The 26,723-nt window shown below is 42.2% G+C and overlaps 7 protein-coding genes across 16 annotated transcripts in view; 3 read left to right on the forward strand and 4 right to left on the reverse strand.

The window, feature by feature from the left end:
- btsz (bitesize) overlaps nucleotides 1–8,101 on the reverse strand; it is a 72,962-nt gene extending 64,861 nt beyond the window's left edge. For 5 of the 6 annotated variants that reach the window (XM_089476312.1, XM_089476311.1, XM_018015439.2 and 2 more), the window contains exon 1: nucleotides 7,753–8,101. The gene's annotated coding sequence lies outside the window, so the exon portion shown is untranslated. Of the gene's footprint in view, nucleotides 1–6,112; nucleotides 6,400–7,752 lie in introns of those variants that run through there. The other variant, XM_089476309.1, reaches the window with a different exon arrangement.
- A 2,619-nt stretch (nucleotides 8,102–10,720) lies between these two features.
- Nucleotides 10,721–14,382, forward strand: LOC108619646 (SH3KBP1-binding protein 1). The gene is made up of 4 exons (XM_018016338.2): nucleotides 10,721–11,350; nucleotides 11,472–12,652; nucleotides 12,708–12,967; nucleotides 13,029–14,382. Exons 1-4 carry the CDS (start codon nucleotides 11,289–11,291, stop codon nucleotides 13,878–13,880), a joined length of 2,355 nt encoding a protein of 784 aa, XP_017871827.2. The 5' UTR covers nucleotides 10,721–11,288; the 3' UTR covers nucleotides 13,881–14,382.
- Nucleotides 14,383–14,458: 76 nt separating this feature from the next.
- On the reverse strand, nucleotides 14,459–19,036 carry LOC108619628 (uncharacterized). Of its 2 annotated transcripts, none has more exons than XM_018016323.2 (8): nucleotides 18,722–19,036; nucleotides 18,374–18,559; nucleotides 18,166–18,287; nucleotides 17,682–18,104; nucleotides 17,475–17,615; nucleotides 16,793–17,415; nucleotides 16,457–16,730; nucleotides 14,459–16,111 (listed from the first exon to the last, which is right to left on the reverse strand). In XM_018016323.2, the coding sequence occupies exons 1-8, from the start codon at nucleotides 18,844–18,846 to the stop codon at nucleotides 15,312–15,314; spliced, it is 2,694 nt and encodes an 897-aa protein (XP_017871812.1). In that variant the 5' UTR covers nucleotides 18,847–19,036; the 3' UTR covers nucleotides 14,459–15,311. The 2 variants fall into 2 exon arrangements, with proteins under 2 accessions (XP_017871812.1, XP_017871804.1); XM_018016315.2 differs by having other exon boundaries at nucleotides 14,459–16,114.
- A 73-nt stretch (nucleotides 19,037–19,109) lies between these two features.
- LOC108619702 (alpha-2-macroglobulin receptor-associated protein) lies at nucleotides 19,110–20,960 on the reverse strand. Its single transcript, XM_018016439.2, has 6 exons — nucleotides 20,832–20,960; nucleotides 20,435–20,666; nucleotides 20,159–20,374; nucleotides 19,896–20,106; nucleotides 19,479–19,840; nucleotides 19,110–19,418 (listed from the first exon to the last, which is right to left on the reverse strand). The coding sequence occupies exons 2-6, from the start codon at nucleotides 20,657–20,659 to the stop codon at nucleotides 19,290–19,292; spliced, it is 1,143 nt and encodes a 380-aa protein (XP_017871928.1). The 5' UTR covers nucleotides 20,660–20,666; nucleotides 20,832–20,960; the 3' UTR covers nucleotides 19,110–19,289.
- A 59-nt stretch (nucleotides 20,961–21,019) lies between these two features.
- Nucleotides 21,020–22,514, reverse strand: LOC108619694 (BTB/POZ domain-containing protein KCTD9). Its single transcript, XM_018016426.2, has 3 exons — nucleotides 21,804–22,514; nucleotides 21,609–21,740; nucleotides 21,020–21,516 (listed from the first exon to the last, which is right to left on the reverse strand). Exons 1-3 carry the CDS (start codon nucleotides 22,512–22,514, stop codon nucleotides 21,202–21,204), a joined length of 1,158 nt encoding a protein of 385 aa, XP_017871915.1. The 3' UTR covers nucleotides 21,020–21,201.
- Nucleotides 22,515–22,612: 98 nt separating this feature from the next.
- On the forward strand, nucleotides 22,613–23,849 carry LOC108619710 (Golgi to ER traffic protein 4 homolog). Its single transcript, XM_018016451.2, has 2 exons — nucleotides 22,613–23,011; nucleotides 23,076–23,849. Exons 1-2 carry the CDS (start codon nucleotides 22,613–22,615, stop codon nucleotides 23,703–23,705), a joined length of 1,029 nt encoding a protein of 342 aa, XP_017871940.1. The 3' UTR covers nucleotides 23,706–23,849.
- Nucleotides 23,850–24,031: 182 nt separating this feature from the next.
- LOC108619666 (E3 ubiquitin-protein ligase MARCHF5) lies at nucleotides 24,032–26,313 on the forward strand. Of its 4 annotated transcripts, none has more exons than XM_089462089.1 (5): nucleotides 24,032–24,182; nucleotides 24,246–24,343; nucleotides 24,422–25,004; nucleotides 25,060–25,256; nucleotides 25,316–26,313. In XM_089462089.1, the coding sequence occupies exons 3-5, from the start codon at nucleotides 24,426–24,428 to the stop codon at nucleotides 25,809–25,811; spliced, it is 1,272 nt and encodes a 423-aa protein (XP_089318215.1). In that variant the 5' UTR covers nucleotides 24,032–24,182; nucleotides 24,246–24,343; nucleotides 24,422–24,425; the 3' UTR covers nucleotides 25,812–26,313. The 4 variants fall into 4 exon arrangements, with proteins under 4 accessions (XP_089318215.1, XP_089318216.1, XP_017871850.2 ...); XM_089462090.1 differs by having other exon boundaries at nucleotides 24,246–24,321; XM_018016361.2 differs by lacking the exon at nucleotides 24,032–24,182 and having other exon boundaries at nucleotides 24,191–24,321.
- The last annotated feature ends 410 nt before the right edge of the window (nucleotides 26,314–26,723 follow it).

Raw genomic sequence — 26,723 nt, forward strand, 5'->3', positions numbered from 1 at the left:
GCAAGCAATGCCATTTCGAGTGATTAAACAAGCATAAAGGGAACTTAAAAGCCAGCCCACAAAGTGCATACACGCAAACACACTCTCTGCGAAAGTAAACGAAAAGAGAGAGGGAGAGAAGAGAGCGGGAGAGGAGAGAGAGAGAGAGAGGGATTGCTGCCTGGTTTGGTTGACTTCTGGGCCGAATGGCTGTCAAACAAATACGGGTACGCACACAACTTGGCAGATTACTTACGGATATATAAAGGCATCAATCTTTAAATGTCTCTGACAACACAGTCACTCACACACACACACACACACACACACACACAGATATATAAAGTGGGAGAGAGTTGCATAAAGTGTGGGCTAAACTGAGTTTAGTTCCGACCAAGATTGGAATCCTGATCATAAATTCACGTCAACTTGAAAGGAAATGCGCGTTTAGCCATCATGCGACTTTAATGCACTGCAAATTTGACGTATGTCACAAAATTAATGAAAATCCACTTTATCGATGGAGTCCAGCAAATGAAAAAAAAATGCGACTTGAAGCAAAGCAAATGAAGCAATGTAAACCGAAGCAAATCAACCAAATTTATGAATAGCAAATGCAATTTCAAGGTCAATTTCAAGTTCAAAGCAGGATAATCTAACATGTGAGAACAAGCTCTGCCTCAACAAGAGACTGCAATGAGAAATGAATGAAAAAGCTTATATATAAAACGACAAATGTAAGAATTGAAAAAAAAAAAATAAATCATCAGAATTTGAGAAGCAAAAATAAATGAAAGCAAAAAAGTTAAGCTCTAATCTTAATTAAGCAACAAAGAGAGTACAAAAGAAAATAAAGGTGTAAGAAACAGAATTAAGTGATAAAAGTTTGAAAACTACATATCTCATTTATTAATTTTTGTACCCAAATCAAACAAGAATTGGAGAAGCTGAAGAAAAATAAAGAATCAGAGATGAATCGATGCACAAGCAAATTTTAGAAGCACAATTCATTTTCTATAATTGTGTTAAATGGAGAAGCAAACAACGAGCTGAAACAGATACGGAAATAAGCAAAGATTAAGCTGTGGAAAGTGTTGCAGTGCAACCACAAAGACGGAAGTCAAATAAAAACCAAATCAGAAACAAAACACAAAACACAAAAAATTAAAGCCGAAAGCCGAAAGCGTTGCCAAAAGCCATAGCAAAGCAAAATAGAAATTATAATTCAGCTGGAGAGGCGAAACAAGAAGCCAACAAAGAAGAGATTTGAACAACAAAAGAACGCTCGCGGCAGAACGAGAAAGAGAGAGGGAGAGAGAGCGAGAGGTGGGATGCTCAAACATTAGGCATAGCCAAAGTACGAACTGAGCCTAATCCAGGGAAATTGCCAACAGAAATAATTAGAACATAAAACTATAATGGGAATATGAATAATTCATGTTGCATATTATTTACATGCTTTAGCGTGCATATATTGGTTTAATTAATTTGTAATTGCATATTGGGCAATACTTGGCGAAAAATAATAATTATTATTGATGGCGAAACATCACTAATGGCATTAACACATTTTGTGGACTGGCCAGCGCGGCACGCAATGCGCTGTAAACTCTGAGTACCGCCAGGGAGGGGGCGGAGTTTATGGAGGAGGCAGCCACGTGTGCTTTGGGCCATGCAATAAAAATGTAAATTCATTCCGTTAGCACTCCAACTCTGTTGGGGTGGAGCGCAGAGCCAAAGCCAAAGCCAAAGCCACCGCCAAAGCCAACGCCAAAGCCTGTCAGCTGTAGCACTAATGATTAAATCGATATCTGTATCTGTGTGTGTGTGTGTATGTGTGTGTATCTGTGTCTGTGCTTGTATCTATATCTGGGCATCTAGCTCATATTGTTTCGTCTGCCTGTCGGCTGGATGCTGTAAGCTGGCGGCTGTGCTAGCTCCGCTAGCGGGCCATTTGTCTGTGGCCGAGGTCGACGTCGACGTCGATGTCGATGTCGATGTCGGCCAGCGGCTGTCAATCTTGGAGATGTGCCGCCATTTATTAGGCTTCTCAAATTTGTTTGTCAATTTTACAGCCGACACAAATTTGCCATTGGACGCTTAATCAGCCAAATAAACAGTGCGCATATTTATGCTCGGCCATGAAATATGCAAAGCGTTAAGCACCACAAATCAATTGGCTCCAGCGGCGTAACGTAGCCACCCCCAAACACACGCAGCGCATCATGCATTACGCATACGCTCTGTGGCTCCCAGCCGAAAATATGGAAATTGTGAAAACTTTGAAGGTCGCTGCTTGAAATCCTTTTCACATATTTGCCCTCGTCCTGGCCTCTTGCGGAGAGCTGTTGCTGCTTTTGTGGGTATCAAATAAAATTTACGGCAAACCGCGAACATTGTGACAATTTGATTATTTCATGTCAAAATGGCAAGCATTTCTTCGCATTTTTTCTCTCTTTCCTTTATGCTTTTTATATCAAATCAACAAAGCAGCCGACATGGACGAGAGGCGAAGTCTGCCGCCAGCGCAAACAATGAAACATTTTTTATTTTGCAAATGACTAAAATATTTGCTTTGCGGACAGAAAGTCGAAAGAGCGACATTTCTGCTCCGTCGCATATTTTTGTGCGGCTCATGCGGCGTATGCGCAACTTTAGTAAGTGGATGCTGCTACATCAGATCAAAGCTGTCACGCAACTAGTTGTGACTCTGACAGCTAGCAGTTTATAATGCACAGGAAACTGGGTCAGAAGTAATTAAAAATAGTAAGAGCTCTTTAAGCAGCTTGCAGATATACTTGGCGAGGAGATATCCTGCCACCATAGCTGCGCTGCTGCTGGACTGTTGCTTTAAGGATTCTAACCAGACTCGCCAACATGCGAAGATATTGGGAGTTGAATCTCTGAAATATGTTGGGAAATTTCATATGTCAACTTTTAATGATAGAAATAGACTTGATCCGTGAAGACTATAAGAGGCCTGACGTATAAGAATTTTCTTAAGTATTTGCGACTGCAATGCTCATGGTGAATTTAAAATATATATGCTTTATGAGAAAACATTTACAACATTTATACCCTAAGGTCTCATTTTAGTGAGTTCAGCGTATAAATAATAGGAATAATGAAATTTAGAAAGGATAAAATCAAGATATATTATATAAATGATTACTAATAATATCGCCATGTCAAACATATAGATATTTTAAAAGATAAAAATAATATAAATTTTTCTATATAAATAAAAAAATGAGTATATACGATAATATTAATATTAAATTAATATTAGTATCAATTAACTTATAATATAAAAAAGCAATCCTTATGAAATTATTTGTTCCGACTGATTGACCGACTGCCTGCCTCATGGATTGCCAAACACACTCATACTGATTAATTGATTTCAAAACTGATTGAAAGCATTAAAGGCACACTTATTGACAAACTGATTTAATGATTGTTAAACAGACAAATGATTTCAGAACTAATTGAAAACATTAAATGCACAATTATTGACAAACGGGCATAATGATTGACAAGCAGACAAATGAAACCATGGCTGACAGACTAATTATTTAATGGCTATAACAATCAAATGCCACAGTCATGTTGCTCTCCTTTGAACATACGGAATTTTAACAAAACTGGAAAATTCTGTGGAAAAATCATATGCTGTAGCCTGTTTTGCTGGCAATCAAGCCTTGATGTACATACAAAAATCAAATTCCATTGTAATGCTCATTAAAAATAATTTCCTTGCGCATTGCACATTTACCTGAGTTTGTTAGAGTTTGTTTAATGAATTCGCATTACAATGAAGAAACTTTTCCACTCTGTTAGCGATTTTCATTGGCAACACAAAGATTGTTTTCTCTTATAGTTACTGAACACCAAAATGGGAAACTTTTGGAAAATGCAAAACCCATCACCATTTCGCTTGAATTTTGCATGCAAGGGAAATATATTAGGAGCACAGTAATTGGAACAAAGAAATTTAATACAATTTATTCATTCAGCAAAATAGGATTGAATGTAATTGAATATTATCTTATCTTTACATATGAATTCTCAATTCCTCGATATTCAATTCGTATTTGTGCTAACTAATGATTAATTAACAATCTGGCCACGCCCATGCGAGGAAGTGTTGACACGCCTCGAAATTGTTTGCTTATTCTATTGTTTCAAAATTCGAGCAGACGAAATCTAATGAATTATATGTGTGTGCGTGTCATTAGGGACAAGTGCAAAGTTCGAGCTGCCATATAATCGATTTTCACATTAATTAAGTCCTAATTACACGCACAGCACCCCATTGAGTCTCAATTCTATTCCTTGCCACAATGACGTGAAATATAGAAATTTCTGCACTGTTTGCCAGCTTAAAAGTTGTTAAATTTCTGTTGATTAAGATGTGTGTAAACACATATAACATAATTAATTGAAAAGCTTGTGCCTCGCGCGGTTCCTTTAGGCGAAACATTAAATTAAGCCAAACGACTGTTCAGAACATGACCCGAATTTCAAATTTAAAGCCGTGGGCCACATTAATTTCTGAAGAAGCGCAAAAGTTTTTTGGCTTTCGACTAAATGTGCTATCGCATTTAACTTTTCGGCTTGGTTTCAGGCTAACGTGCAGCGCTATTCCAGTTGCAAATTAAGTTTACAACTCGACTCATTTAAGTGACAGTTATACGTGCCACACACATACACGCACACAGAGCAGTCATAAACTATTGAAATTAACCCAAAAATTGAACACGACTTTTGTGCGGCTTTCGCGTAAAATGTGGTTAATCTTTTATTATCTCAGCGAGAATTGTGGAAGTATCTTTCTCTATTAAATATTAAAGGGCAAACTTAAATTTAAACTTTTTGAAATTAATTTTTAGAATTTTCATTTAAAGTTCCGTAGTCATTCAAGAAAAAATCTGTTGGCAGTTGAAATTAAATTTCTACAGAAATTGCAAAAAGTTTTAGTTACAAACTTTCAATTTCAATATGATTTTTTATTTTATTTTATATTTGTTCTGGTGCAGTTTTGTAGCGAATGAATTTAATTATAAAGTATCATGTGTGTATAGAACGAAGAATAGGAGAAGAGAGAATATCAACTTAATTAAAAGCATTGTTATGCTCGTGCAAACATTTTAGAAATTATTGCATTTAAAGCCAAACAAATTTGCAGCTCACAAATTTTGCAAATTATATCAGATGTGCAGAAAATAGGAAAATATAAATTTGTTCGACAAGTAAGCATGCAAATCAATTTGAAATAAATTCCTCATAATTTCACACAAAACCTTTTGTACACTCCATTCAAGTGATTGGCACACAATACTGCCCCAAAATGTAGGCAACAGTTTTTGCCCTTCCTCTCCTCACAACTTTCACCCTGTGGCATGGCCAACGACCTTTTAAAGCCGCACTTAAAGCATTTTACAATCGGAGTTGATGGCAATTCGTGCTGGAGAGAAAACAATAAAATGCCAAAATAACAATAAAATATGCGTGTGGCTGTGTGTGTATGTGTGTGTGTGTGTGTGTACTTGGCAGAGTATATTTATGGACACAAGACAGACCAAATTCTTACAGAAGTAGTTCATAAAAAATGCAAAATACATGTTTTCTCGCAACAAAAAATAAATAAAAATAAAAATAAAGAACTAAAAGAAAAATGCGAAAGGTAAATGAAAAATGTTCATTGTCGGAAATACAATAAAATTTAAATAAATAAAAGTGCTGTCTTTGGCCTGTTGTTTGCACAAAAAGAGCAATTCGAGAGAATGGAACTAATGCAACCGTCAAATAATTTTAATAAGAAAAGCAGAAATGATGGGCAAAGTAAACAATAACAGAGCAAAAACAAAACATGGCAACAATACAAAAAATAATCATCATAAATGCAAAAATACAAAAGGCAAACAAGTTTCGCTTTGCTTATTATAATAATATCGCGGTTGAATGGCAGCAGTTGAGCGCCATAACTTTCTGTAAAAACTGCCGAGATGAGCATGAATATTAAGTAATATATATAAAAGCAACAACCACACACACACATAGACACATCTGAGCACACACAGGCGAAAGTTTCTCAATGAAAATACGCAGACAATTAAAACTTTTCACTTGCCATTTGGCTGCAGCGGGAAAAGCAGGAACAGCACGTTCATGTAGCGCACGGGGGCGTAACACGCCCAAACTAACGGCACTAATTGTTTTCTAAGTGTTGCCAAAGAGGAAAATTAACATATCACAGCATGCGTGCCATCGACAACTCAAGCGTTTCTCAGCCCAACAAACAATTTACGTACGTCCCGTTAGCTACGTGAAAAGCCGGCGCGACTGGCGAACAAGCTGAGCGACTAAGCGACTGAACGACTAAGCGAGGCGGCCACGGCAAAGGACATCTGCGTTATGTGCGGCTCAACAAAGTTTGGATGTTGCCAATGCGAGGCGAGTCGCGAGCCAGCAGCTCGTACGAAGAACGAAGTCCGCGTTCGGCTAATGCGTATGTGTGCGTGTGTGTGTGAGGCGCTTGTGCACGTGTGTGTGCCGTAAGTCAGTGTGCCGCAACTGTTGCTCTTTTTTTTCAAGTTTATTGGCTCACAAGTGTCAAGGGAAGTACGTATTAATGGCAACGTGTTGCAAAAGGCACAAACATGGTAATAGCAGCGGCATCAACTGCGCCAACTGCACAAAAAGGTACTTTTCATACGCAATTCGTAGTAGACCGCATCAAAATAGTAGTAGCTATTGCACTAATGACTTAGGCAAACAGAGTTGCCAGATTGTTGACATTGAGATTAGATTACTAAGCAAAGCATTTTGGATAAGCACCATATCTACATAGATATAAAAGTGCTTATAGGGATATATTTATGCTATATGTATTGTATATAGGTATATGGCACATTGATGCTTGGTTTGAATTATTAAATATTCGGATTCAATTTTTAAGCTTGAAATATTTAATAATTTAAGCTCTTGTATTTAGACTCCTTGTCAAGTCAACGAACTCAGGCACCCAACCTGGTGGTCAGGAGTGCGGTTGCAGATTAACCAGCAGCGTCTGTCTACTATCACTGAGCTTGGGCAGTCGTCACATAAGTTTCAGCATATGTATCACACACACACACACATTGGTAGATGCAGACGGCTTGCGTCAAGGCATGCAAATGGAGAAGCTGGCGATGCTAAAGACAAATTCGCAAACTGTGGCACGCACCCGAGGGGCCACTATGTCTCTGTGTATGTTTGCGTATGTGCGTGTGTATGTGCGAGCTCCTGTTGCTTGTGTGTGCGCGCTTTGCAACTCAATAAGTTGTAATTTTCTTTGGCATTTTATGTGCAAAAGACGCCGTCGCCAGCGACAACGGTCATGGGAATGGCAAAGCGCGAGTGCGCAACGGAAATTGAAGATGAAAGCAAAAGCAGATAGAGCACATAGCAGACACACAAACCTAAAACACCTAAAAGGATGTACGCTGGAGCAGACATCTCACAGTGGACCAAAAACTCGACTCCAGCCAGAGAAGGGCGGTGAGCAGTGGACGGGCAAGCCGAGGTGCCATGCGACTACTACATTGTGCGATGGCGTGGAAAATGGGAAAAATGTGCAAGGGCACGCATAATTGAATATCGATGTTCAAGTTTTTTTTATTATTTTTTTTTTTTTTTCTTTTCGCTTTTATTTTGCTCTTGTGATTATGTTAGTTTACATTTAATTATGAATACGTGGTGGTGGCTGAGTGTACGCACTCTAGGACATACCAATTCCTGAATGTATTACACAAAGTTTATTGCCCCATAAACGTGCTCCAGTTCTTGTGGTTGTTGTTGTTGCATTTTTTTTATTTTGCTGTATTTTTTATGATACACGAACTTAACGCAAAAATCTCATCTCTTCGGATTTAGAAACATTTTTTTTTTTTTTTTTTTGTATTCTTTTGTAATAGGCGCACGTGGCTGCAGCTACAAAGAGTGGCTCACGCATACGAATACGCGCTCAGCCATTTCATAAATATACAAAAATTAAACGGTACTTAACTTCGCGACTTTTACAACACTGCTCCACACGCGGACTCCGCTTGGCACGATGTGAACTGGGCAACAGGAATCCAGGCACTGAAACGCCAACGGCCTACAAAGCGCAGTAGGTCCTGGATGCCCAAGCAGCGATACAAACACAAAAACACAAACACGCACACTCACACACACTCACAAGCAGACACGCAGAGACGACGCTGGCAGCGCTGCTGCTGCACTGACTGACTGACACACAGATAGAAGTTTCTGTATGGGTAACGATTTCAGGTAGAGCAGCATAGCGGCAAGGCTTTGTCTGGGCCGCGCGAAGGGTGAGAGCAACAGCGCCTTTAACTGTTGCTCCAACGTGGAGAGAGTGACAGGCAGAGCGAGCGAGAGAAAGAGAGAGTGCCATGCTGTGAGAGCGGCCAGTGTTGCCGTGCTGCGCACTCCCTCAAAACTGTTGCGCCTGCTACGGTCGTCATCGCATTTAGACAATGCTCATTAAGTTACGCGTAAAAGCTTTCGTGACATAGTTTTGTTGGCACGTTTGGAAGCTTTTACGCCACGCAGTGTGCTGTGTGTGGGCGTTTGTTTATGTTTTCTTTGCGGGAATAGCATGTGCTACACCAACACAAGCACACACAGGCATACACAGACCCATACACACATTTAATAATGGCATTGCAAGAAGCACTTGAAGCAAAGTTTTTGTTTGGCTGTCTGAAAAATGGCGTCGCTTGACCTCAGGCTCAGGGCGCCTGTCTTTCTATGTGTGTGTCTTTTGTGTGTATGCGTTGCGCCTTTTGTTAGCGTAGGCCGCAACGAATGAGTTAATTTCATGTTAGACCAAACACAAAGTACAACTCATTTCTCAACTGTTTTTTCTTTTTTTTTTTTTTTTTTTTTTGTTGTTCTCTCCTTTTTTGCAAAAGACGGTAAATGATGAGCTATTTGAGGATCATAATTGAATTGTGGCTCCATTTTGTGCGTTTAAAAATTTTCAAGTATTCCCATTGAAGAAAAGATAAAAAGAAAGCGATGCTTTATAAGCCAAAAAGGCTCCAGCAATTTAGTATGTTTTGACGGGGGAGGCAAACAATGGTAAAGGCAAGGCGCCATCAAATGAAAACAAAATGAAAAAACAATTAACTCGATCTGAACCCTTGAGCGCAATGTACTGTGGGACCTATAAAAATACACTCAGTACTCGCATTACACTTTAAACAATGCTCATTTCATTCATTTGCGAACCACTGTATATCGAGAGCCCAACGAAATGGCAAACAAATTAAATTGTAATTAATCATTAGGCCGCTCCACAGCAACGGCAGCACGTGCGGAGCGGCCTTTGATAATGGCTACAGCAGTCAAAATACTCTTGCAAATATATATATTTGTATACATATAGATATATATACAAACATACATACATATACACATCCAATTCATTACACAGCACAAGAGGCCAGATAAGAGCGTTCGCCATTTAAGAATTAAGCCTGGCGCTAGCCAGCCAACAAAAAAAACAAACTGGAAAGCTCAGCAAAAAAAGAAAAAAGGGTGTCAACAAGGATTAACAATTAACACCCGGCGCATTAAGGTAGCGTATGTGGCCAATACAGATAAATCTACATATACATATGTACATATGAACTTGCGTAAAAATACAAATACAATTGTGAATGGACATCTGTGTGTATATCCAAACGAATTGTACATTTTCTTTTTCGGCTTTTATCAAAGTAAGCGACAAGTCAAATCAGAAAGGGTTTGAAAGACCGACGGGCAGATACTCTATATATTTACTTTAGCTGTGGAAAGTTAGTAAATAGCAAGATAAATTAAAGCATTAACTATATTCACATATAGTAAGAAGCCTTGAATTGTGGTATATTTTTTCTGTCTATATCTTGTGCAATAGATATCAAGTGTATTAGCTCATTGAGCCAACAATAAAGGAACTGTATTTAAGAAATTTATCTTGCAATATTCATTATTAATATCGAATGTGTAATATGGCAATGTGCTTTCATCACGACGTTTTTAGTTCATCTGGTGCTCCATGTATGTATATTATTTATGATTAATGCAAAAACTCGTTCAACTTCGGAGCACACCGCACATAAGCAAAATGTATTAGCAGAAAACGCGCGAAAATTGGCTCACTTTAATATGCTGTGCACACACACACACACGCACGCACATACACAAACACATCCAAGCACGCACAGCTAAACATTTGCTCACATTTGGTTAGCGCTTGAAGCTTCTTATCCAAACAAACCGATGAGCTATAAGGGAAGGGGCGGAAGGTGGTGGGCAGGGTATAGCAGGCAGCTAGTGTGCGTGTGCGTGTGCGTGCGTTTTGTTACTTGTTACACATTTTGCCACCGTTATTTCTTTCATTTACTCGATTTTCCTTTATTGTTGTTTGCGCGAGTGTCGTTATCATTTGTCGGTTCGTTCCCGCCATATGTGCGAGCCACCCACAACGATGGTCTGCCACGCCTCTTGCGGTTTATGCGCTGCTTGTCCGTCTTCCCTACGACCTTAAAATGCACAGAGACCATAAAAATCTGCTGAATTAGCATTTTTCGTGACAGCCCTAAAATATGACGGAGTGGCACTTTCTACACAGCATTCTTAATAGACCTTAAACTAGGGAGTTTCTGTTCTGGTGTTTTGGTAAAAAATCATTATATGTTTTCTAATTATATTGTACTTCAAATCGATACAAAAACGAGATTTTATATTTTCGCCTAGTTTCGGGACTATGCTCACATTCAAAATTCAGCTTAGTTCAGGCTCAAATTTCCTGCTGGGTTCTTTGAAATGCAGTGAGCGCCACGCGGCGTTGCCAGATGTCCGCAACAATGTTGTGTACCATTCGCAGCGATAAGCAACAACGTCAACAAAAACACTCACTCCAAAGCATTTACAAGCGTTTGCACATATGTACACGAGTGCGTATGTGGGTGAAGAAGTGTATGTATAGAATTTATGTATAGTGGTGCAGCTGAAGCAAATAAAAGAAAACGTAGTTCCAAAAATAAAGTGGCCGTCGTCTCATTTTAAACGAATTATAAGTTCTGCCCGCTGCGCAGCGCTCAACAGAAGCCAACAGCAACAGTCGTTGTCACTGCAGTTGCAGTCGCCAACGGGTCAGCAGTCAGCAGGCCCCGAACGGCGGCAACAAATCGAAGCCACATAAAAAGATTATTGAATTGTGTTGTGGACGCTGCTGCCGCCGCGGCGTCAGCTGTTAAATAGTTATTGGCATGTCCTACTTTATGCACAGTGCAAGCAGTGATTTGGTTAATCTCAATGTGGGCGGTCAACGGTGAGTGAAACAAAATAACCGTTAGCTTTGATGACGCATGCAAGAAAAAAAAAATCGTAGAAAAATTCCCTCTAACCATCTTTTTGTGTCACTATCTCCTCCCCTTTCAATGGACCTGCAGCTTCTCCACGTCACGGCAAACGCTTACGTGGATACCGGACACCTTCTTTACGGCACTTCTCAGTGGCCGCATCTCGAGCTTGAGAGATGAGCACAACGCCATCTTCATTGATCGCGATCCGACGCTCTTCTCCATTATTTTGAATTACTTGCGGACCAAAGACATTGACATCAAGAACTGCGAGATTCGTGCTCTGCGTCATGAGGCCGAGTATTATGGGATTACACCACTGACCAAGCGTCTGGCCTTGTGCGAGGATTTGAATCACTCCTCGTGCGGAGATGTACTCTTCTATGGATTTCTCGCGGCGCCCGCCATGCCGCCCAACGATGCGTTGCAGGCCACTGTGGAGACTGCCTCAACAAGCAGTCCCATGGAACCCCTGCCCACTTCATCGGGCGCAGCACGACCTGGTTCCATGGTGCGGGTGCCAGAGACCTCGTCATCCTCTTCGCGCCACTCGTCGTCGCATTCACGCAATTCATCGTGGGATCTGCGCTGTGGACGCGCGTCGAACAGCGCCTCCAGCTCCAATGCAGCACCTGTTGCTCCGCCAGCCGCGTGGAATCCAGTAGGTGGACACTCGCGCAACGCTTCACTGGACTTTATGCGCCACTCACGCAACTCGTCGGCTGACTTGAACAAGGTGATACGGAACGAAGTGGGCCTAGTATTTAGCCCCACACAGAGCTCGAATTGGACGCCCCCGCTGCGCGTGCAAATCATCAAGGCACATCAGAACTGGATTGCGGTGGCCTATGCGCATTTCGTCACCTGCTATCGGGTCAAGGACTCCAATGGCTGGCAACAGGTTTTCACCTCGCCACACATCGATGCAGCCATCGAGCGCATCGCCATTAACTCCAAGGTGAACACATCTACGGCCGAGCCGATGCCAAGTAAAATGATTGCCATTTCCTATGGCAGCCAGATACGCTTGTGGAGCATACAAGAGGGTGGCCACAAGTCCGACATTGGCACCTTCAATCTCAATGTGCGTGTGGAGTACTTGTTCTTCATTGGCAGCCAACTGGTGGCATTGTCCTCCTCTGGCAAAATTGGCGTCTGGCATGCCATGACGCAGCACTGGCAGATACAAGATCTGGTGCCAGTGCTCTCCTTTGACTCAGCAGGCTCCTTCTTGTTGCTCGGCTGCAACAACGGCTCCATATACTATATAGGTGAGTAGTTGAGCCGAAGCGAGACGCCTCTCTTAACAAATGATCTCTTCTGAAGACATGCAAAAGTTTCCGTTGCGGATGAAGGACAACGATTTGCTGGTTACCGAACTGTATAAGGATGTCAACATGGACCCCATCACAGCCATATCCGTTTATCTAACGCCAAAGACGTCGAATTTCAGCGGCAACTGGATAGAGATCGCCTACGGCACCAAATCGGGCGCAGTGCGCATCATTGTCCAGCATCCCGAAACGGCCGGGCATGGTCCACATCTATTCGAGACATTCTTTGTGCATCAGAGCCCCATAACAAAGGCAAGACTTGATTGAATATGCTCAAGGAAGTCTCAATATTAATCATTCGGTCCTCCCATAGGTCATGCTGTCCGAGCGTTATTTAGTTTCGGTGTGCAGCGAATACCATCATGTACGCACCTGGAGCCTGACGCGTTTTCGCGGCATGCTCTCCACACAGCCGGGCTCCACGCCGGAGGCTTCCTTCAAAATTGTCTCACTGGAAGCGATCGATAGCAACTATAGCTATGCGGCGGGCAATGATTTCGGCCCCTACGGCGACTACGATGACATGATATTCGTGCAAAAGGTGGTGCCCGAGACGAATCAGCTGTATGTGCGTCAGGCCTCGAATGGAGAGCGGGTCTGTGTCATACGCTCTGTGGATGGCTCGACCATTTCGGCATTCTGTGTGCACGAGTGTGAGGTGTCCTCACGAATGGGATCACGCTTTATACTCACCGGCCATTGCAATGGCGCGATACAAATGTGGGACCTAACTACAGCACTGGCGCTGCATTCAAAGGATGAGCCGCAGCAGAAAACTTCAGGCGGACCCGACACAAACGAGCTTCTCCGCCTACTTGACCAGTGTGAAATCAGCAATTCATCATGCTCAACACCTTGTATGTCACCGTGCCTATCGGCTATGGGAGGCGGCCTGGCCACCTCTATAGCCCGCATGAAGGCTAGTAACATTGCGCTGCTGAATCGAGATCAGAGCCAGCAGCATCAGCAGCAGCAGCAGACAATCGCCAGCCAACCGCCGCCGCTGCCGCCGTCCTCATTCCTGGCTCAGGCGCAGCAGCAACCATTGCCAGCGCCGCCACAGGCAATGCTTATGATGCCGCTGCAGCAACAGCTGCCAGCGGTTGCTGGCGTCGACTTGGACGCAGCGGCAATGGCACAGGCAGCCGACGGCATGAATGAATGAAACGTGGAAGCGGCTGTTTCGGCGCTTGTCGGGCGCGTTTCATCGTTAAGATTTCATAGGTGTAACTTGATCATTGATTATCAATACATATTCCTACAGTTTGTACTGTGCGCGTTCATCTACTACGTGTGGCTGGTGCGATCTCGCATCGCCAACACCATGAAGCATTCGGACGCGGCGCGCACAGATATGGTGACGGCAGTGGATTCCGGTGCTGCCGGCCCCAACTGACTGCATCCGGCATTTAGCTAAATCAAATAATCTCTCAAATACTGACAGAGGTATATACACATACACATACACACACACATATATATATATACTGAACTATTGTGCTCGATGTGGTTGCAATTGCAATTGATGCTCGTAATATGTTATATGAATCTATGTACACACAGTCTTGTTGCACGTGTAGTCTTGAGTGTGTTCCTTGTGCTACTGTAAAACGCAAATGCGATTATATAATAAATACAAATAAATATATCAATATCCTATACACAAATTGTTTCCATTGGCCCATTCAGCGTTACTTTTTAACATTTTCAGCTTTCCATTTGTAAAAATTAAAACATTTCAGCTGACAGTAATCAATAATTTATTCAACTTTTAGCTTAATTATTTTTGTGGCTTGAATACTTGCAATTGTTTTTGTGTGGGTTTAATTTACTCTTAACATTGTTGTGGCCTGTCTGCCAGTATTACATTATGTTTGTATGTATAATCATATTTAATGGGCTGCACATACATATGTACATATGCGGCCGTATGCCCAGGCGATATCAATAAAGTAAAAAAGCAGCAAATAAAATGCCAACATATAAAAAATATACAATCTATAATATAGTTATCTTCCCTCGATTTGCTGACTTTGTTTTTCTTTGCGTTATTCAATATCTCTTTCTGCTTTATCTGCGTGGCTCTAATCAATTGAAATCGCCTCGCCTTTGTTCTTGCATTCAATTTAAATAAAATAGGACGCACTGGTATTTGTATTATATAGTATGTAGCCGTACATACCTATATATATGTATATAGATATATACGTAGATATAAGACATGAGAGCATATGGGCTTATACGCCGCTTGCACGTATTATCGAGCTTAACATACAAATACTTTGTACATAAAGTTCATGCTATTTATATAACTTAGTGCTAGACTAGGTCTAAAGTGCGAGCCGATATGGAGCTGCATAAAACGCATGCAACACACGCTTATCCAAGATTTATTCTTTGTCTCCATCTTTGCTGCTGTGCATCCAATGTGATATGTGCGTTAAGAAAAATAAAAACTATTGCTAAGCAAAACAAAATGCTAGGGTGTGTGTGTGCGTCTCTTTGTGTCTGTGTCTGTATGTAAGTGTGTGTGCTTTGTGAATATAGTTCAACGAGATCCAGCTCTCTACGGCATGCAGCCCCACTGTTGTTATAGCTACACCTGAAAGTAATCATCCACCACCAGCTGCTGCTCACTGGGCGTACTCAGCGGGCTGTTCGCCTGCGTATTGTTGTCCGACTCGAGGCGCTCATAGCCGTGATCCATGTTGCTGCTGCTGCTGTTACTGTTGCTGTTGTTGCTGCTGTTGTTGGTTGTTGTCGATGCCGTCGCTGTGGTTGTTGTTGTTGTTGTGGCATTTAGATAGCAAACCGACTCGTAGTTGGGATCTGTTTCGCTGCCCGTGCCTGTCAGCGATTCATACTGCGAGGAGCTGACCGTCTGTTGTGAGCTCATGCTGGTGCTGGTGGTCACGGTGATCATGGACAAGCTGTTCGCCATGGACGATGAATTGGGCGTGAGGGGCGACGCGAGCGTCACGGTCTCCGCAATGCGTGCATAGTGATCCGTCTCATTGGGCACCGCTACCAGATGCGCCTTTGTCTCCAAGATGCTGGCATAGTTGTGATTCGCATCGGCGCCAGGTATGGTGCTGTAGACGCCACTGCTATCCACAACATCGTCGGGCGGCGGCTTCTTTTCCAGCACTTTGGCATAGCCGTCATCAGAGTGGGCGCGACTCTTCAGCACCTCATAGTTGGGATCATAGTCCGACTTCTTTGCATCATCATCGTTGGGCGCCGTCTGCAGCTGCTCGTAGCCAGGATCGTTGCTGTTTGGTTTCGGACACGGTGGGCAGTTTATAGTCTCGTAGTGCTTTGTGCTGGTGCTGGGCGAACTAGATTTAACCTGAACGCTGATGCTACTGCTGTTGTTGGGATGCGTCTGACCCCCAGCTGCTACAACCGATACAAGGAATGAAAATGTTAGTACATCGAATGATATATGGCTTGACGAAAGTATAGAAGAGCTCAAGCTGTATGCCTAAGAAGCGTAATCCTATTCTATTCTAATCATACTAACCACAGCCAGTTCCAAACAAGAACTGACGAAAGTGTCGAAACGCGCAAATTTCTCATTTTGGCAAAACAACTGAATTGTGGCATGGGTTAAGGAATAAGAAACAACAAACAAACCAGATACAAGGAAAGAGATAAGAGAGGAGACAAATTGGGCATATTAGGTAGTTAGACAGAGTATTTGGGAAGCATTGATGGTCGCGAGTGGCTGCAGTCTATTACCTGCTTCCTGTTGGCGCTCCTTTTGCAGCATGCTAGCCGCATAGCAGTCCGACTTGCGATTCTCGTGTGGAAGCTGGTTTTGCGCTTGCTTCTGGCCATCCGCGGGTATCGTCTCGTACCCGTGATCCTTAGCGGTATAGCTATTGCTGCGTAAGCGACTCTTGTCAGCGCCTGGAGCTTGTGAGTCCATTAGAAGCGCCGCGGCCGCACTATCCAAGGGACTCACCCCAAGCATCTCGGGCTGATGGGAGGAGAACTTGTGCTTTTTCATGACCTGCAAAACAAGAGTAGAATCTTTATAATATGGCTGACTGCCTCTACCAGTCTAGTTCCTACCTTGGCGTACATGCCCTCGATGTTTCTATTGCCCTCAGCATCTTTGGATGGACTTAGACTCTTGCTGTGCTTGCGCTGTGGAGATGTATTGATCACATCATTCGAATCGATGTTGCCCTCGCCTCCGGCTTCTATTACAGAGATAACAGAGCTGCGCCCGGATGTAAGATTGCTACTGCTCGCTGCTGAGTGGAGATGATGTAAGCCCTGCGACTGACTCAGACTTGCCTTCGGCGTCGGTGGCAACGGTGAATTCGCCTGTCTTTTCTCTGGCTTGGGCGATCCCAAATTGCACACAGAGGACGAGGAAGATGCTTGCCGAGAATGCATTTGTGCGCGCAGACTGTCCATATGCGGAGGAACGGGCACTGCGTGATCCATGCTGTTGCTGCTGACTCGGTGTGCCGACCCAGAGCCAGAGCTGTGATTCAATGGGCCGCTGTTAGATACCGCAGCACTCGTTGCCGCCAAGCTACTGCTGCTGTTGATCTCAACGGCCACTACGATGGGATTAGCCTGCATCGGCTGTATTTGTGCATAGGTCTCTGAGCCGCTTGTATAAATATCGGTGGCGTTTGGAATATGACGGTTATTGGGATCCTCAATAGCCGCATAGGTTTCATCTACAAATATATAGGGATTGGATCACAGCTATTCAAAAATAATCCACTTTATGACTAACCTGAATCGTCGGAGACAGTTGCATAGTGCGAGTCATTAACGTCTCGCGTCAGCGTTGTTTTCCTAGCCGTCTGCTTAGTTGGCGGCTGCTGGGCCAGAATATTGGCCAACGGCTCGCGGACGCTTATGCTCGTGTAGCCCTCTGCGAATTATAAAAATACAAAAAATAAATATATGCCTATAAGAAAATCCATGTGAATGCACTCACTGGAAGAGTCTTGTGAATCGCCACTAAAATGTTGATTTGCAATGGGTGGCGTCATATAAGGAAGATCCTGACTGGCCGAAATCATGCCCGCAATAGCTGATGCTGCCGGTATTTCTACCTGGGACGTCGACTCATCGTTCAGGTGCTGTGTTGAGTCGCCGTTGAGCTGTGAGCCACGCTGCAGTGAGTCGGTTCCATGCTGTGAACAGGCAGCTTTGCTGCTGGAAGCTTTTGCTGTTGCTGCTACAGCTGAGCTGGAGGTGGACGGTGCATTGAGTTGGGCATATGGATGCTCGGTGGCACGCACTTTGGCATAATCATGCGGCAAGCCCTTAACACGCGAATACGGCGAGCTCACATCATCCGCCTGGCTAATGGAGCTGTGCTGCGACACGCTCGTTTGCTTTTTCAAACTGGGCTGTGCTGCTCGAAACAATATAATATGGGATTAGTACACATTTACAAAGGGGAGATGTATACGTACGACTTTGATTATGCGCATTGGCCAGCTGCTTGTCGGCAACCGTTTCATACAATTCAGAGCCATTGTCGTTGCTCTCCGCCACGGGTATGTCGGGCAAGCTGCGATGCGCCGCTGTGCTAGATCTGCCATTGGAATGGAATAGGCACAATTAATGCAATTGAATGTCATTTGCGTAGGAACGGCAGAAAAACACCAGCTGAGCACCCACCTCTTTTCTGAGTCAGCATTCGAGACTGTTGAGGCATTTAGCTCTGCTTGTGACTCACTATTGTTTACCAGGCTGTTGCTTGTCGCTGCCGCAATCGCAATTGAATTTGCATTGTTGCTAGTGACCACAATTATTTCATCGGGGTTCTTCAGCTTCACCATGCCCTCGAGGCCGAGCATATCATTTCTGTGGAAATGCATATACATTGGATATAATTAGTACATTCATGTTTTTGGCGCGCGTGCATCCAACTGGAACTGGGACGCAACTTTCACCCGTGCAGTGCAGCGCTGTCCGAGTGTGTTGGTACCTGGGTGGAAGTCACAACTTCTGGTCCAATTTACTCACTTTGGTATCCTTTTTTTGCAGCACAGACAATTGAAAAACATTACAACTAGCGCTAGCGTTAAATTTAGCGTCACAAGGAGATATGTGTAGGCCTCCAAATTGCCAAATTTTTTAGACTCCACCATGCCTACATCTATATATATACATATGTGCTATGTATGCTTAGAGATAACAAGAACACGATTTTATTGCCCCATGGGACGTCACTAAATGCATTGCACTTTTACAATTAAAACAATTTCAACTGATTTTTCACATAGTTTTCGCTAGAGCTGCTGCAGTTGCAATGTTATTTACGATTTTTCCATTTGCCATTCACATGAAAAATGCACACGCAAGCAACACCAAATGCCTTAAGTGTGGCAACGCCAGAGATACACAGAGAAAATTTTCCACTTCATGAGATTTTTAATTCATTTATACAATAGGTGCGATTTCAGCTGCAATAGTTTTGGTACAAAAAGGTTAGTAAATCTAATTCTAAGCTAAGCAATTGCTTTGAAAATTACAAATATTTGTCTACAAATAATTTGCTCATTTGGCACGATCATCATTATCGAAGAATTACTTAAAGTTCAGTATGCTTGAAAATAGTATTTTCAATATTTTCCTGAAGTTTTTCGACTTTGCGCGTTTGTTTCTTTAGCTGCTCCTCTATATCTTCAAACCGATTGCTCTTGTCCCTGTGCTTTTCATCCTAATAAAAGAAGCAAGTCTTATAATTATATATAATTAAAATTGTAATTTTATTATATACCTTGTACTTCTCCTTGTGCAGAGCATGCTCGGCATGTAGATGGCGCAGCTTTAGGAGACGACTCTCAAAATGATGCAGCTCTGTTTTCAGGGACATTAGTTCCTTGTCAGTGAAATTGCTGGCCTGTGCCACACGCCACAATCCCTGCACCTTGGGCTCGATAAACTCTTGGCTGTGAGGGCCAGTGGATACCAAGCGCTCAAGTCGATCATAGTGATCTTTGATGCCAACATGATGTCCACGCAGAGTATTCATATCACTTTCAAACTTTTTCACGTTTTGTTCATGCGTCTTAATCTCATTTTCATTAGGATCATTGGAAATGAGATTGTATGTATCCAGATCTTCGGTGTTTATAGCATCTTTAACACAAACAAGTTAACAACTTGATTGCTTTTAAACTTTACTTAAACTTACTTTCATGGTTGTTCATATCCAAAGTGCCAATGTTCTCTAGCAAACTGTAATACATATCCACTTTGTCCTGGTGATGATCAAACTCTTGCTTGAGGGATTTCATCTCTTCAGCTGTAAATCCTGAAATTTCGGCTTTCTCCCACAGACGATTTAGTTTCTTGTCCTTGAAAAGACTTTTATTTTTATGCCTTTCCTCGGGATCGTGGAATTTCTACAAAGCGGAATTACTATTACAACCTGTTGCTGTAAGACATCAAACATACCTTAAAGGGCTTTGTTTTTTCCACATCCTGTGTGTCCTCAAAATGTTCCAGCAAGTCGTAGGTGCTCATGATTCCAATTAGCTTTTGACGTAGCTCATTCTCTTTTAGTCCATCTTTGTCTTTGTGCTGCGAGTTTAGCTGTTTCCACGCGATCTCCTCTTTATCGTGGATTTTTAGCTCCATGTACAAAGACTTTATTTTAGTTTCAGTCAAGCGCTGACAAGAATAAAGGAAATTTAAATATTTTTGAAACAATATGCACTACTTATGACTTACGCTTTGCGCCTTTGACCAGATTAAATTTAGTTTGGCTATACGAAAAGGTCGCTGAAGATTCCGAATTTCCGGCTCATACTTTTCGTCGATGACCTGCTTGAAATGCGGGCTGTTTGCCTCTTTGCTGTATTTTTTGCTCTGCCTTTTGTCGGCGTCGACAGTTTGCGTTGCAATTAATAGGCTTATGGCAGCCAATGCCACAATTAAGTGACACGTTTTCAGCATAATTCTTCTGCAAATCAGAGCAAATCTTCCAATCAGACTTCTAGTGTTGAGTTAGGAGTACAAAAAAAGAGTTACTGAATCAGCGGAACAGATGAACTAGTTAGTTCGCACCGTTCTAATTGATATGGGTGGCTGATATTACAGTATTACTATTGATATTATTTCATTTAACCTCTCTGTAATTTAATTATAGTTGTTTAAAAATGCCTGTGTAAATGATAACTTTATAATTTTGATATTTTTTTATTGTGTGGTGCTGCCACCTTTCATGAATTTACATATCGATAGATGCAAATTAATGACTTAAGTGCGAAAAGGAAAGGGAATTCAAACAAAATGCGGCAAATATAAAACTTTGGATATTGATGTAAAGCTACTTAATATTGTATTTAATACTGTTTTATTTAGTATATGTATATAGTGTCAAAATAAAGTATGTACAAAAACTAAACTAAGACCAAGCATCATATACGAGGACCGAATATATATTGATAATAATTGCACATGGTGATGTTCCTTAAGCTTTTAAAGGCACGTTCAGATCAACGTATGGCCTGCGACATATGTAGTGGCGTAACCATCAGTGTCAACTCAGCGTCCTTTAAGTTAGCACCACGTAAATTCGCCTCCTGCAAATCGCTACCTGACAAATTGCAGCGTTCCAGGTCAGCGCCAGCCAGCAAAGCGCCACGTAAATTACAATTCTTCATATTTGCATTTTTGAGGTTTGCTACGCGTAAATTAACACCAGCCATATTACTGCTCTCTAAACAAGCGCCCTTTAAATTAACGCCCTCCAGGTTGGTTCGCACACCCGTAGGATCCTCGAAATTACAGCCACGTAAATTGGCGCCCTCCTGAGATCAATAACAAAAGGTTAAAATTAAATATGTGTATTCTTGGACACGACTAAATGCCCGAATAATATGCATAAGTGAACGATTCTTACCATGTTGGCACAAAGACCCCGCACTGAAACCAATTGAGCGCATTCCAGGTTTGCATACTGAAGATCCGCACGCTCCAGGCAGCAGTAGTTCAGATTTGTATGTGATAAATTGCAACGCGACATGTTGGCATACTAATAATCAAAGAGATTATACTTTACTAAATTATAGTTATATACATAGTACAGCCACCTTACCTTAAAATTAATATTCCGAAAGTCTAGTTTGCGTAAATCAGCTCCTGCTAGGTTGACGCCCTGAAAGCGCAGCTCCGTAATAGCTGATGTCTGTATAATGGCTTTTATCACATCGATACGTGTCAATGGTCTATCGTCGAGTGGTTCTTCCTGTTCTAGCTTTTCCTCCAGGTGTGTGACGAGCGAGTAGATACCGAAGAAGCGTGCCTCTTCTAGAACGCCTTTTAAGCTGATGTGTTTATCGCAGACGAATTCACCATGGCGTAGATAGTTTATAATTGGCTCAAAATACCGAGCGCTCCGATCGATCAAGTACGCGCCCTGTTCGTCCTTTTCGCTGGGCATCATACCACCATCCTGTAGAAACATTCTCGCGAGCATAGAGTCAGGTTCTCGACCGACGAGCGTATCAATTGTTGTTGTATAAATTTTTCCACCCACATTCAGTTTCACCCATTTATTCGATGGAAAAGTATGGGTGTCGGGCTTCTCGCCGCACGCTGCAAGAACATCATTTGTATTTTTTTCCGCTCCATCGCTTTCCATTGGGTTGAATTTTTGCAATTGTTTTGTTGTGGTTTTTGTTGCTGCAATTTCAACAGCTCCGATTTTTTCGTTTGGGTGAACAGGAAAATATTCGTTGGTGTGGCAACACACTTTTTCCGAGCTATCGATACTAATCGTTTGTCTGACCATAAAGTATCCATCCATAAATAATCTTATATTATTGAAGAAAATTTAGAATCATCCTCCGTCAACAAAAACACATATATTTTAAAACAGTACTGAACTCTTAGTTAACCGTTAAAATGACAACGGCCGAAGCCGAAAGACCTGTTGGCAGCGCCAGTAGCAGCAGTAGCTCGAATGCCAATCAGCGGGGTGTCAGTCGCGTACTTGCAAAGCTGTCTCATTCGTTGGCGGAGGGAGAGTTCTATGAAGCCCATATGATGTATCGGACGTTATATTTTCGCTATACGGCCCAGAAACGTTACCAGGACTGCTTAGATTTGCTATATGACGGTGCACAGAAACTAATCGAGAAAGAGCAGGAGAGTAGTGCTGCGGACTTGTGTTTATTGCTGGTAGATACTCTGGAGAAGCGTGGCCCACAACCAGAGGACGCGGACAATTTCGAATGGGTGCCCCGACTCGGTGGATTAATACGCGGCTTAAGCGCAACTACAGTAGAGCGCGAGACTCTGATCGTATGTCAATACTACAAAATTAAACCACTTTCAACTTTTCTTATGTACATTTTAATATATTTAGCACCGCGTTGTGAAATGGAGCACCTCTTTGCATGGTCAGTTCGGACATCCGGTGTTGCACAAACTAATAGCACATGTGTTCTGGACAGAAGGCAACATTGAATCGGCGCGTCATCATTATTTACTCTGTCAGGACGGCAGTCTCTGTGGACGTGTACTGATTGAAATAAGTCAGAGCAAGGGCTTTCACAGAGAAGTGGATTTGTTTTTGGTGCAAGCTGTGCTGCAGCAGCTGTCATTGAAGGATCGCAAAACGGCTGAAGATACGTTCACCGAGTATACACGTTACCATCCGAAGCTTTTGAGGCATGAGTTTCCCTACAATGAGCCACTGGTCAATTTTCTTTACTTTCTGTTCCGACTCATCGACACGAAGAGCGTGGTTGGGTTTCGCGCCTTGCGTAAACTGTATGAGCCTTCTTTAAAGCGCGACACGTCCTTCACGAAATATCTGACGAAAATTGGAGTGACGTATTTCGATGAGCAACCAGAGCAGGTGCATGCTGGACCCTCTGGACTTGGTGGCATGTTTGGCGATATCTTCAATCAGCTGATGCAAGGGTTTGATGATGATGATGATGTGCAGAGCAGACCGACGCGACGACAAAACGCTAACAGCGAACTGGACTAGCAGCAGATGCCGTCGCCGGATTGGTAGTCCGGTAAAGCCAACGGGATTCATTGATAAATTGATATATACACCCGGGCTTTCTTTGTAATGTTATTATATTTGCTAATTAAAATTTTGCTGGAAACTGCATCAATAAGCATATAATGTCTATACATTCAAAATTATTGAAGGCATATGAGTTACTAAATGGTAGAACAGGAGTTACTCAAAATGGCCTTGGTGGCCAAATTTCACGAAATCGATGATGTACTTATCGATTGTTACCCATCTCTATTGCTCAGTATTTTTAGTCTGATTGTTGTAAATTGCAATACCGAAAATAAGTACTTGTTGCTTTATTCTAACAATTTTTGAGAGCGCTAAAACATATAGTCCATGTATAGATTGTATTTTTATGAAATGTCATAATATATTAAATAATATATATAATTGATCATTGCTCTGATATTAAAACTAACAAAGAGATTTTTAGTACACGTGAGTATGAAAAAAGTAAACAAATATTAGCACGGTTTCATCTCTAGTTCACATATATTTTAGTTTCAGAAAGATTTTGTAGAAAAAGTTGAAAATTAAGTTTAATACTTGGTTTGTAAGGAAAGCAGACTCTGAACGAGTGAGTTTTTTAAATTTTCTATGTGAGTTAAATCATAGCTACCTGCCAAATTGCGAAAGAAAACAAATACACATTTCTATAAATGTCGAAAAACTTGCAGCGATATGGATGATAAAGCAGCAGCGCCCACTGCCGACGCTGCTACCGAAACAGAGGCCGGCAATGAACTTTTAACAGTCGATCACACAACAGTCACAATGGAACCAGTGCCAAGCACATCAAAGTCAACAATTACCCAACTGGATAATACCGAACGGTATACGGTGGGAACTGCTTCAGCGGCAGCCGCAGCAGCAGCAGCAGCTGCAGCAACAGCTCGAGAAGTCTTGAACGTCGATACGGAACGTTGTTGTTGGATTTGCTTTGCGACGGATGAAGATAATCGATTGGCTGCGTGGGTGCAGCCCTGCCAGTGTCGCGGCACAACAAAATGGGTTCACCAGAGCTGCCTGTATCGCTGGATCGATGAAAAGACACAAAAGGGCAGTTCGCTGCGCTCTGTATCCTGCCCGCAATGCCAAACCGAGTACATTATTGTGTTCCCCCAAATGGGTAAACTGGGTGGTGCCTTGGAAGCCATGGACACTCTGGTCAAGCGATTGAGTCCGTTCCTAGCAGCCGGCTTTTTTGTCGGCTCCTTATATTGGACAGCAGTGACTTATGGAGCTGTGACGTTCCTTCAGGTGAGTCTATTAATAATAAGAACTTTTATTATCACGACAATATTGATGCATGCAGATTGTTGGTCATGAACATGGCATGTCTATAATGGAAGCTGGCGATCCGCTCATACTACTCATTGGTCTGCCCGCAATACCAGTTGGTCTGGTACTGGGCCGATTAATCCGCTGGGAAGATGCCCTACTACGTTTGATACGGAATCGCGGCACCGTCATGCGCAAGTTTCCCTTTGTAAATTTTATATATCCGAACCTGTGAGTACTTCATATATTCTAAAGCTCAAAGGTTACTCTAATGGAATTTAACCTTGCAGCAATCAACAGGAGGAGGAGTTGCCCACTTCTTCTAATCCAGCTACGCCCGCACTTTCTGATCCAGTTTCCGCAACGCGAATATTTTGCGGAGCTCTTCTGTTGCCTACAATATCGTGCATTGTAGGTCGCATATTATTCGATTCAGTTGAGAACACGTTGCATCGCACACTGCTTGGGGGTCTAACCTTCATCACGGTAAAGGGCATGCTGAAAATCTATTTAAAGCAGAAGCAATATGCGCGTCGCAAGAAACGTCGTATTGTCGACTATACGGAAGAGAATATACGAAACTTTATGCATCGCAACAATAACGATGCAGGCGCCGCTGGAATCGGTGGAGCTCGTCATGTCCTGCAACAGCAACAGCAACAACAGCCACCGCAGCAACAGCCAGCAGCGGGGATGCCTCGTCTGATTGGTGCTGCGGCAGCATCTCGAGATCGCGCTGGTCGAGAACGAGATCATGAGCCCAACAGCGTTGACAGCGTTGTTTAAATGTGAATGGACCCCCAATCGATTGATCAATTGCTAATATATTGGATATCTACTTATTGTTCAACTAGTTCAGTTTTAATTTAACTTCCTTTTGTTAACAGCTTGGACTCTCAAGGCAAAGAAAACACTATGATAAACAAAAATGGAAAAATGGAAAAAGAAAACAAACAGATGTATGCACATGCGTGCATGTAAGCCAAATTCATTGTTAAATCTTGCGAGATTAACTATTTCAGGAATCTACGAATAACTCAGCCTAATTTTGGTTGATCAAATTTTATGTTAATAATAAAACAGAAGAGAAATTAAATTGCATAGTCCATTTAGCTATTAAATACTTATATATGTATAGATATATATATATATATATATATTACACCTATATTACGCTATATGCTTCCACACAACTGAATTAATGTTAACATTTTGTAAACAACAAATACTACAAAATTGCCTATGTAAATAAAACCGAAGCCCTTGGCTGTGGGTGGGTTTATAATGATGCCAATGTCTGTACTTCAGATCTAAGACCCAAAATGAGAAAAGTGTAGAGGCTATTTCAACTTGACCAGATTAGATAAGCTTCGCACTGCAGCCGTCGCAGCAAGAAAGTGTGAATAATTTATTTTAAAGCACGCCTGTAAGCCACTCGCCCTGAGTCATCGAGATAATGAACCCGCTCTGTAACAATTGTCTATATGTATGTAGATATACATGTCTACATATATGTGTATATAGTTATATATGTGTGTGTAGCGAACTGTTAAGCATGGCTCTAAGGTGCTGCACAAGAGAAGCCGCAACATCATCACATCTATCAAATATGTATATATGTACATACATGTATGAATGTCTGTACACACAAAAGTTACAGTTAAAGACCCGGACAAAGTGAATGCTCCAAAAAGCGAT

Source organism: Drosophila arizonae, chromosome 2 (assembly GCF_054131065.1).
Source record: "Drosophila arizonae isolate 15081-1271.41 chromosome 2, UAZ_ARI_1.0, whole genome shotgun sequence".
In the NCBI taxonomy this organism is placed as follows: domain Eukaryota; kingdom Metazoa; phylum Arthropoda; class Insecta; order Diptera; family Drosophilidae; genus Drosophila; species Drosophila arizonae.